Source organism: Pagrus major, chromosome 6, assembly GCF_040436345.1.
Source record: "Pagrus major chromosome 6, Pma_NU_1.0".
NCBI classification, from domain to species: Eukaryota; Metazoa; Chordata; class Actinopteri; order Spariformes; family Sparidae; genus Pagrus; species Pagrus major.
In genome coordinates this window covers 19,283,520-19,294,381 of record NC_133220.1, presented here as the reverse complement: position 1 = coordinate 19,294,381, position 10,862 = coordinate 19,283,520, and the positions used below count along the sequence as shown (strand labels likewise).

The following is a 10,862-nucleotide window of genomic DNA, read 5'->3' as shown; positions in this document are numbered from 1 at the left end:
TGTATAATTTTTGTACCTAATGTGACGTAAAATCTTAGAAACATAGACAATGTATGGTAGAAAAACAAGCTGAGTAACATCACAAGCACTTCATATGATTGAAGATTGTTTTCATGCTACTTATTTTTGGTTTGATTTACAGACAGACTTTCAAAAAGATTTTTTGAAAAATATATCCTATGAACAAAAATATGGGTTAGGGTTACTCATTTTTAACAATCCCACTGTTTTGGCAGACTAAACTTGCACAAATAACTTGATTCATATATAAGCAAATATATATCCATAAAATGATTTGGCTCCTTTTATATTTTTAAAGATAAGATAAGACAAGATGATTTTAAAACGTATGTGAATACTTTTGAAAACTTAAACCACAAAAATCACATTATTTTGACTCCAGTTGTTTAACAGACCCCAAAGGTTTTGTTTATGTTTTTCTTGGCTTTCCCTTCATTTTGTTATCTGTTGTTCAATTCAATATTATTTTTTACAGTGAAGTATATTTACTGCAACTTTTACAGAGAAAAACTGTTTGGAATATGTCAACTCTGTGTTTTGAATGACGTGAAATCAACCAATCAAAATCAAAAGACGTTCCGGATATGGTAGTGACCACTTCCGGTTTGTGAGACGCGTCTCTGCCGTCGCCGCCATATTGCAGCGTGGTTCTGGCCAGTTCAAAACAGAGAACATGCCAGACTTTTGTGCTGCTGTTGGATGTTCCAATGAAAGAAGTGCCAAAACAAGGGACGAGGGAATAACATTTCACAGGCGAGAAGTTATTTTCTAAAATATTTGACTGTAACGAATGTGCTGGATTAGATATGTCGTTATGGAGTGAAATCATACAGTAGATGTCGCATCCGGCTCGTCTGATGCGTCTGTGCCGCCGCCATTGAGTGGCGGGGTTGTGACCCGTACAAATAGCAGAGATAGTAGAAAATGCCATGTTTTTGTGCTGCTGTAGGATGTTCTAATCGGAGAAATGCCAAAACCAAGGAACAGCGAATAACCTTTCACAGGTGCGAAGTCATTTTACTGTTACGAACTTGTTGAATTTCATACAAGTTTTCCTTATTTTAGTGATAACATAATGTTAAGGCCCCTGATACTAAACTGAAAAAACATAAAAAAGATGAAGTTTATAAATCAGTTGGATGCTGACAGAGATATTTAAAGATCAGCTTTGGCGCTCTGTGTGTTATTGTGTTAAGTAGTCCTAAATGACCTACTTTAAAAGGTTTGTTTACAACTGTCACATGGTGCTTATTATTTATTAAACTGGTGTTTGTTAAACAAGTGGAACTGTACATCTGGACAACCCTGCCCATGCACTTTACAATGCAGAAAGAGAAGATAATGTACTTAGAAGGGTAAATTATGGAATATAAATACATAATAATAGAATGGGTAATATTTAAATATGAAAACTTGTATTTTTCATTTATCCAATTATCCTGCATCAGAAATACATGCCTTGCTGATGCATCACTCCAGTGAACATCAGCAGGTAGTGAGGTAGGCCTATCATGTATATTTTTAAGTAACTGCCCTGATACTAAGTTAAGCTAACTTATGTTGGATGAAAAAAAAAAGAACATTTTCATTTAAGTAAGTATATATCAGTAAGATACTGAGATTGATATTCATCAATTATCAGCTGTGTCTTTCTATGTGTTTTTGTGTTAAGAAGTCCTAAATTTTGTAATTTAAAGGTGTTTGTTTAAAACTGTCACCTGGCACTGTTCCTGAATTGTAGCTACATAGTATGCAAAGTGGCATAGTGTTTTTCAGATGGACTTGTTCTGTGTACAGGTTCCCTAAAGATAAAGTCAAAAGACGGGCATGGACAGCAGCACTGAGGAGAAGGGACTTTAAGCCAAATGACCGCTCAGTCATCTGCAGCTGTCATTTCAAGTCAGATGACTTTGACATGACCGGACAGACGACTCGTTTAAGAGAAGGGGTGATCCCGTCAGTTTTTGGATTTTCTGACCGTCATTGCAAAGTTAGTGTCATTAACAAATTGTTTCTACATAAGTAATACCAGGTTTTCATATATTATCTTAGTCTAAAGAAGGCTAAGCTGTTACAAATTGTACATTTTTACCTTATTTCCAGGTGCCCACTAAACCCAGGACAACCAGAACCTCACAAAAAGCTGTTACACAAATTCCAGAAGTTCCTGTTAAGCTGTCAGTGAAACTTGAGGAGTCAACCTCAGTGAGTGAAATAGTTGTTGTTTAAAATGTCTATGCAGGATGCTTGGAATATTTTATAGTGTAATTTATGAAGTGAGGAGAATCATTTTACATTAAAATTAATATTTTTCAGAATCATCAGTATGCACTTGAGCAGGATCATCAGTATGCCCTTGACCCAGTTCAAGTTAAGAAAAAGTTAAGTGAGGCTCAGAAGAGAATAGAAGAGTTGCAGCGGGACTTAAGAAATGCCAAAGATCGGGAAAGAAGACTTAAGAAGACTGTGAAATCCCTGATTAAGGAGTTAAAACACAAAAATATGCTAACAAAGGAACTGCAGGAGGAGCTTGACTTGTACTCTGGTTGGTTCAATGACACACCTCTTTCATTTAAAAAGATTGAATATGTGTAACATTTATAATTTTGCGCTGGTATAGCACAATTTAAGATTGCAGTCTAACAACTGTTTTGAAATATGTACTAGAAATATGTAATTGAGCTTCAGTCTACATCATTTCTAGTTCTAATTAAATTATCCAACACTATTTGTATTTAACACAAAATCTTTTTTTCTGTAATATTTCAAGATGTGAAATATCTCTAAAAATATCTATATTTACACCTAATGTGTAAAAACGTGTAATTTATTCCATAATTTCTCATGTTTTGCCAACTTTTCAGATTTTCCAGTTTAACTCTTCAAGCAGCACCATACCTTCACTCCTACTCAAAAGGACTTTGCTGCAACACTGAATGTACATGGACCTAAAGCCTGCAAGTATTCAAGAGAAACAATGTGCTGGTAACATGCGGACATGTTTGTCTACTTCATCTACTGCTTTACCTGAAGCAGCTGCTTGCAGACTGTGGATCCCAAGCCTGGATTAAACTGATCACTTTTAGATGCTACAACAACAAAATAATGAAGATCTGGCTAGCTTGTTCAGGATGACCCCTTGTGGATGTTGATGAGACCATTGTGGCACGTGAAGCCCCCGTGTTGATGGTTGTTGGACTGCAAGGCCACTGTAAAATGCCCATCGCCTACTTAATTATTCCAGACCAGACACCCAAAAAGCTTTGCTACAGCATGCCGTACAGGCACTACATCAGCGAAGTGTTAAAGTGCTGTGTTTGAGACAATGGATGACATTTATACGACATCAGCATGTGTCTGTATGACAGGAGACTTGCAGTGCACAAGCACCTTCCTGATGTCCACCCAAAACTGTGTTTTCATAAACATTTCTATCCTCTTGCTGATGCACTGTATGTATCATTTTTGTACCTAATATGTGACTTAAAATGTAAATAAGCAAAATATGAATATTTAACTATAAATGGAATTAAAAAACAATTGTGAAACCTGCCAGAAATGTACTTTTAATTTTAGCATTTGTCCTAATTATCTTTTTATATATATTCTATTTATTTCTATATTTCCAAAATTATAAACAAATCTATATAAATTACACATTGACTGGCATTATACAATGCAGTAAGGGTTAGAGGTTAGAGTATTTTAGGTGTGTATACCCTCTTAACATTAAACCCAACCCAATACCTTGTATAATAAAAACATGTCTGGCATTTGTAAGAAACCAAACTGATGGTAAATTGGTAAAAAAAAAAATTGTGGATGGAAATAGGAGGTGCTTCTTCCTTATACCAGTATGGCAAATATGTTGCTGTAATGAACAGCAGTGGGTAATGTGTTCTCTACCTGTATATATCTCTGAGTAACAGTTCGATCACTTTAAATAGGACATCAGCATTTGATCAGGGTTTTGTAATATATGTCTTGCCACTGACTGCTCAAAGTTTCAAGTTTCTAATTCAAGGTAGAGGGTGTGTAATATCTGAAAGAAACACCAGAACTTTTACCGTTTATAAAAAAACTGATCCATTTAATCATTCCAACAGACACTCCACTGTGCACAACACTTATATACTGTTATTACAGACACACAGTCTGGTTTCCATGTTGACTTGTACGATCTATATTTATATATTAGAATGAGAGTCTCAGGCGTCATTTGTGTTTTGAATTATTAATCGATCATCTTGCCCCACCACTGATTTCATCTTCTGTCGTAGACAGTCCAACAGACTTTAAGACATAAACTGACAGACTAGTTAAAGGGGCAGGACGCTAATCTTTATAATCCAGGTTGCCCCACTGAACAAATCTACAACTCAAACTGGAGTTCCATCCTTTGGAGGAGATGACCCAGTTTTGCCTTCTTTTTCCACCTTGCCCTCACTGTCAGTAGAGGCAGCAGGCTCAGCTAAACTCTCCGCTGTTGTCGCAGCTTCTGCTTTGACAGTGTCCTCACAGTCCTGTCCAGCTAGGATGGCACTTTTGCCTTCTGCTGATTGGTCGATGTCTGAAGGAGGTGCTATACTTTCACCCTCTTGTTTCTCAAGGATGGGAGCGATCACGTCCTCAGCCTGAGGCGCATCACTTTGTGGCAGAGTAAAACCCATTTTTCCTCCACTGGCTGTTGCCCCAGCTGGGGGAGGTGTAAGGGTCTGAGCCTCCTCCTCTGCGTGCAGCCAGTTCATCTTCTGAAGGTGTTGCTTGACAGCATCGTCAACTCGGGCGTCAATCATAGCCTCTGTCAGGACGCCATCTTCAGAGGAATATGCTGCCGCCTACAGAACATGAAAAAATTATTTACTTTAAGAAAATGAAGTAAATAATTATGACATTAAGATTTATATCTACAGGATACGTACCTGCCAGGCCACACCCAGCTTAGAGATTTCTCTACCAGACATGCCCTCTGTCCGCTTTGCTATCTCAGAGCATTTTATACCGTAGTCGAACTGTGCCAGCTTCATCCTCCTGCAAAGACACACACACACAGACACAGATAAGAGGAAGGTAAGATTCCTCCTTTGTTTTGTTAGCCGTGATGCAGTTTCTTTCTGACTTTGTTGTATTTTTTAAGCTCAGTTCGTTGCCTCCTGGCCTGTGTGTGGACCCCCCCACCTTTCAGCCTCCATCACACATCTGATCTCCTTCTCCTTGTAATTAGTGCCTCAGCATGGCTGGCTACACTCGAGGTGTTTTCTTGGCGTTCGTCTCTCCTGAATCTAATCCTCATCCTGGCACGGCCCTTCAGCCAAGGATCACTCCATTAGATATTATACAACTCCTCTAAATCACTCTAAATTAACATATCTACATGTGAGTATGCAGACAAGGAGGACTGAGCCTGATTACTTATTTCAGTATGCATCCCTGGTGTGCAGTGGCTGGGGTCCCTGCCCTATTTGAACAGCTGTGTTGTCGTGAAGGGATTGTACTCACTGCCTCCCTCCAGTGGCGGGCTCCAGCACATATTTGTCAAAGTACAACCGCACCAGCCTCTCCCTCTCCTCGGGACCCGGCAGAGCAAAATTCACTATTTCATCAATACGGTCGTTTATGGCCCAGTCGAACTGCTCCGGTTGGTTACTGGCCAACACCAGCATAAACCTGCAGGAAAAAAAACAGAAATAAAGCAGCTTAGAGACATGCTGGGAAGTCGCCAAGTTGGAACAGACAAGGCAAAATGAAGAGTACAACACAGTTAAGGTTTACATGTTGCACAGAACATAAGTGAATGTTTACTTGTTGCTCTGTTCTCCAGTGCGATACAAGAATGCATTCAAAGTGGCTCTGAGGTCTTCACTGATCTTCTCCTGCAAAAAACAAGATGAAGATTCCGATTTATGTAGCTGGAAGAAAATGAAAGTGTACGAAAAAATATGTTGTAAAAGGTTTCTGGGAAATGAAACAGACTTACAGTGGATCTCTTACGAAGGAATGCATCAGCTTCATCAACAAACAGCAGAAGTCTGCAACAGGATAAAAACACACAATAACCTTCATCTGTTGATATTATTGCTGTTTGTATATTTGCCTCATTTAATGTAATATCATTTAGCGTACCCGCGTCGACTTGTGCCAGCCCAGTCAAACACTTTGTGCATGGCTGTCACACCATCACGGCCCATGGGGGCGACGTCACCACCAGTCATGATTGCGTAGTCCATCCCAGAATGCACTGCCAGCTTCTACTCGCCACAAAATGAGAAACCTAACAGTGAGGCAAAGAATTCACTTTCCATGTATGTAAATGTTTATATCAGTGGTCAGGTGTACCTTAGCAAAGAGAGTTTTGCCCGTGCCTGGAGGCCCGTACATGAGGATGTTCCTGTACAGGCCGTTGTTCTGCCTCGTGTTCCTTGTTGCTATGGCGATGTCACGCACACGCTCTTCCAGGGAGGGCTACAAGATGCAAAAATGCATTTATATCAAGAGGTTACAATACTTTACAAAAGATGTAACAACATGCATTTTTAAAGACTTGAATATACACTTACACTGAGCACAACTCCCTCAAGAGCATCCTGAGGTTTGCTCTTCAGCCGTTTGGTCGTCTAAATAGTTAAACACAACAGAAAAAGTACAGTTAGCATACGATAATCTGCAGTTAACAACATGAGCAATTGATCAGTTGCTAATTAGCTACCTTGATTGGATGCTTGATTGCCTCTCCCACAGTGAATCGCGATGTTTCCCGCACCAGTGATGGCTTCCCGAGCCTGGCTTCGATGTAACGTCCCGCCACTCCGGTCGCATTTCGGGCTGAATAAACTCCCACAGCTAAAAGGGTCAGACCTGCCACCTGGTGAAGCATCAACATTACACAATATTCAGACACAGTTCACAGCAAGGATAAGGAAAAACACTCAATTCAAACCTACTTCAGGTTTGCCCACACCCATAGTCCAACAACATTTACGTGGACATTGTGGTTTATTTTGTCTACTGGATGTCATCAGTGGTGTAATATAGAAAATGTAAATACATGTCGTCCTGTCACGATATATATACATGATCATACATCCTTTTTATTTATTGTTTTTTCTTGAGTGGTATTATCACCTCTGCCAAGGAGCTTGTGTTTTCACCCATGACAATTTGTTTGTTGGTTAGTTTGTCGGCAGGATTACATAAAAACTACTAAACAGATTTCTACGAAACTTGGACGGAGGATAAGTCTCAGCCCAGAACGGATGCCATTAATTTTTGGTGTGGATCCTAATAAAAGGGACGGATCCAGGAATTTTTTCTGACTTGTATCTTGCAGGTTAAATCTCTTATGAAATTACTACTTAACCTCGTCTGAAAATGGCCATTTCAAAAGTAAATGCAGGATTTATATGCTTAACAAGACAGAGGTTAAAGGAGCCGTTTTGAGTAAAGCTCCAGAAACATTCTTCTTATACAACATCATGCCATATCACATGATGTAAGGGAGTCATCGTCCCCGACTGCCTCTGCTCAGTGTGCGGTAGTAGGTGGTTGTGAGTCTAAACGACTGTGAGCCTTGTTTTCTGTATTTTTACATTATGTATCACAATCAATCACGATGAATTATTGCGTTTGCGCAGATTACAAAAACTTAGGCTGTCAGGACAGAGTCAACCCTTTGCTAACTGGAAGGCTTGCTAACAGTTAGCCAACTAGCTAGCTTTGATGCCCAGTATTGTACAGGTGAAGAGAATGGACTTTACTGCAGCATGTGTAAGCAAAACAGTAGAAACAGGATAGTAGGGCCTTAACAGAGGTATGCATTCTACTCTACTACCTTACCCTTCTAATTTTATTTTTTTAGGATATTCTAATATCTGTCAAATTCTAACTTAATGACTGAATATCATATAATTAAAAGTCCATTGCTCTTTCTAAGGGTGTACTTGCATTTGTATGCTATCATGTTATTATATCAGTGGTATAAAACAGTAATATCATTAATCGTAATTATTTCTGGGACAAAAAAATAATCCAAAAAAGTATTTAACATGACAGACCTTCTAACAGCATTACGGCGAAAAAACAACTATGTTTTGTACATAAAGGTTACGGATTTGTTGGTACTTTTACACCTAAATAACCTTTATTATGCAGAACAGATGGTATTTCCATGAAGTTATTTAAAACTTGGTTCTTATTGCTTATTTCTAATCAGTGTAATCATTCACTAAACTGATTGTGGATGTGAATAGATGTCTCACCGTGGCTGTCACTTTGTCCCAGTCTGACACAAAGGCCCTGAATCCTTCTCCAAACACAGCACCTGCAGTCCTAAAAGCAAATACCAGTGCACTGTGAAGCAAGCCTTTTGGGCGTTTACAAGATTGAAACAATTGTTTAACCAGTGACTTAACACATAAATCTGACCATTCCTGTTATGTGACAGCATGTTGGAGACTACATTTGTTTTAAATACTTCAACATCTTCAGTTTCAACATACATGATTCAATACACCAAGAACCACCGAGACACTGCATCAGACATTATAGTAGATGTTAGGTCTTACTTTATGGACTCCAGGACGGTCTGTCTGTGTTCTGCAGCCTTCAGACGGATCTGCTCGCGGATGATATCAGCGTTCTCTCTCTCCACACGGGCTCGTGCTTTTGACTCGGCCTCTATACGCAGAAGCTCATTCTTGTGCCTCAGCTCCATCTCGTGCTCTATCGTTGCTGTAAAAAACCCATCACACAACAGGTACATAAACCACCGCTCATTATTGTGAAAAGCTTTCACAAGATCGCGTCATTAATTGTAGAGTGCTGACCTTTCCTCATGGCCTCCTGTTTCTGCACAGACTCCTCCTGTTTGCGGAGGTTCTCCTCATTCAGGGCTTGCTAATTATAAATAAATAATAATAATTTTAGTACAGCGTCTCATTATAAAACCTTATATAATACAAATGTAGGAGATGAGCTTACCTGTTGCCGTAGTTGGTCCTCATATCGCTGTCTGGCCAGCTTATCTTGATACTGAGCCCTCTGTGATGAGACAGAAATCACCTAACTGTAACCGTGCAGCTCAAATCGCTCTCTCACTCCAACAATTTACTTTATTTTTCCTTTAAAATACTAAAAGAAAAGGACGAGGCATTTCTGTTCTCACCGCTTGATGCTGCTTGGTCTCCTCATTCAGAGTTTTCCTCCTCTCCTCCGCCTGGATTCGCATCTGGTCGCCCTTCAGCTGCTCAACTGCTGCTTCGTACTCCTGTTAGCGGAGCACAGAAAAGACTGTCAAAAAACTCAAACTCAAGCAACAAACACATGAACATACAAACTTTTGATAAATGGTCATTAGACCCAGTAAATAATGCATGACATTTACTTTTTGACTTTCCCATTGTCAAGTGGGACGGCAGCAAAACTACAACACTCTTATTCACACTCCAGTGCAACTCTACCACATCTCTGAGCACCATTAACCATCCAGAAAAATCTAAATCATATGATTATCAACACGTTGTTTAGCTCATGTAAATCAGCACATTCTCTGCAAAACAACTTGTGTCCTTCAGCAGATCAGTGTGTGTGTTTCCACTGTACCTTCATTTTGCTCTGATACTCCATCTGAGTGGACTGCTCCTGCATCCGAGCCAGATCCAGAGCTTCTTTGGCATGTCCTGGATGGAGGCGAGAGAAAAGAGGCAACAACAGGCGAGTGAGAGGTGTGACGGCTTAAAACATGAGACGTTTCAGCAAACAAACAATGTCACATGGTGTGCTTCTGAATCCTGACTTGGGCTGCGACGGATACATTTTTTCATTGACAATTAATCTGTCAATCGATTCATTGATTAGTAAATTGGTCTTTAAAATATTGAATGGTGAAAAATGTCGCTCAGTGTTTCCCAAAACCACTCACCTTTCTACCTCCACTTTTAACAAGTGTGGAAAATGTTTAACAATGACATCTCGAGAACAAGATAAATCAATAGGTGATCCATCTCATGTGTGTGGATCATGAGGGATTCGGGTGATGCAAGCCAGCCAGCCTGCAATGTGATGACCTTTGAACTCTGTCCACTAGTTTGAATGAAGGTGAGATCAGGACAGCGTTGCTCTCAGAAGCAGCTGATAAATTCACAGATGAATTTAAATCTATCTGTACAGATGCGGGCTGTGAGTGTGGGGGCTCATTATCTTCACTGCTGCTGCATCACTGAGGTGAGCCGCACCGTGGAGCAGAGAGGAGCAGAGAGGAGCTGGATGCTGGAGCACCATGTCTCCACTGTGTAGTCATGGTGTCATAAACTGTGTAAGCATCCTCTCCGGTCACAGCCACTGAGCTAACAGGCCCTCCTGAACACTTACGGGACTTGTCGAGCTCCTTGGCCGCCTGGGCAGCCCGCTCCAGCCCGGTGGGATCGAAGTTGCTCCATTTGTCCTTGGGTTTATCTCCACCGCCGCTGGAGCCTCCGGCCGGCGGCGGAGGTGGTGGAGGCTGAGCCGGGAGGCCGGGAGGCACTTCAGGCTGCCCCTTGTTCAGGCCGAACAGCCACGACATGATGAGAAATATAAATAAGGTACAGTTTAGCCGGTTCTGTGTGAGGCGAGAGGCGGCAGCTGCTACAGTCCTGTCACTGCACTTCCTCCACACGCGTGTCACGCCGTAATCTCCCGCGCATGCGCAACAGAAAGTCTGACAAAGAGCAACCACGATTGGCTGCTAATGAGTACGTCTTCTTCTCATTGGCTGTCCCGACAGCTGTCCTCAGTAGAGGTCATTCATGAAGTCCCACCCAACAACGATACGGCAACGGCAGAGGGTCATAATACGTTTGATTCAC

At 40.7% G+C, this 10,862-nt stretch overlaps 2 protein-coding genes across 2 annotated transcripts; one reads left to right on the top strand and one right to left on the bottom strand.

The window, feature by feature from the left end:
• Positions 1-654: 654 nt before the first annotated feature.
• LOC140998248 (THAP domain-containing protein 2-like) lies at positions 655-3,580 on the top strand. Its single transcript, XM_073468464.1, has 5 exons — positions 655-774; positions 1,819-2,011; positions 2,125-2,226; positions 2,338-2,566; positions 2,886-3,580. Exons 1-5 carry the CDS (start codon positions 695-697, stop codon positions 2,897-2,899), a joined length of 618 nt encoding a protein of 205 aa, XP_073324565.1. The 5' UTR covers positions 655-694; the 3' UTR covers positions 2,900-3,580.
• A 502-nt stretch (positions 3,581-4,082) lies between these two features.
• Positions 4,083-10,687, bottom strand: atad3 (ATPase family AAA domain containing 3). The gene is made up of 16 exons (XM_073469216.1): positions 10,387-10,687; positions 9,619-9,695; positions 9,182-9,283; positions 8,998-9,057; positions 8,844-8,913; positions 8,583-8,748; positions 8,277-8,346; positions 6,728-6,883; positions 6,579-6,635; positions 6,358-6,483; positions 6,145-6,269; positions 5,999-6,050; positions 5,824-5,894; positions 5,521-5,688; positions 4,944-5,052; positions 4,083-4,859 (listed from the first exon to the last, which is right to left on the bottom strand). Exons 1-16 carry the CDS (start codon positions 10,577-10,579, stop codon positions 4,401-4,403), a joined length of 2,061 nt encoding a protein of 686 aa, XP_073325317.1. The 5' UTR covers positions 10,580-10,687; the 3' UTR covers positions 4,083-4,400.
• Between the last annotated feature and the right edge of the window lie 175 nt (positions 10,688-10,862).

What these genes read in the sequence shown, in the direction of transcription:
- LOC140998248 (XM_073468464.1), top strand. Translation starts at nt 695, where the DNA reads ATGCCAGACTTTTGTGCTGCTGTTGGATGTTCCAATGAAAGAAGTGCC. An exon ending in GAGGGAATAACATTTCACAG is followed by an intron (nt 775 to 1,818) that starts GCGAGAAGTTAT and finishes TTCTGTGTACAG; the next exon opens with GTTCCCTAAAGATAAAGTCA. An exon ending in AACTTGAGGAGTCAACCTCA is followed by an intron (nt 2,227 to 2,337) that starts GTGAGTGAAATA and finishes AATATTTTTCAG; the next exon opens with AATCATCAGTATGCACTTGA.
- atad3 (XM_073469216.1), bottom strand. Translation starts at nt 10,579, where the DNA reads ATGTCGTGGCTGTTCGGCCTGAACAAGGGGCAGCCTGAAGTGCCTCCC. An exon ending in ACCGTCCTGGAGTCCATAAA is followed by an intron (nt 8,347 to 8,582) that starts GTAAGACCTAAC and finishes ATTTGCTTTTAG; the next exon opens with GACTGCAGGTGCTGTGTTTG. An exon ending in AGCTGGGTGTGGCCTGGCAG is followed by an intron (nt 4,860 to 4,943) that starts GTACGTATCCTG and finishes CATGTTCTGTAG; the next exon opens with GCGGCAGCATATTCCTCTGA.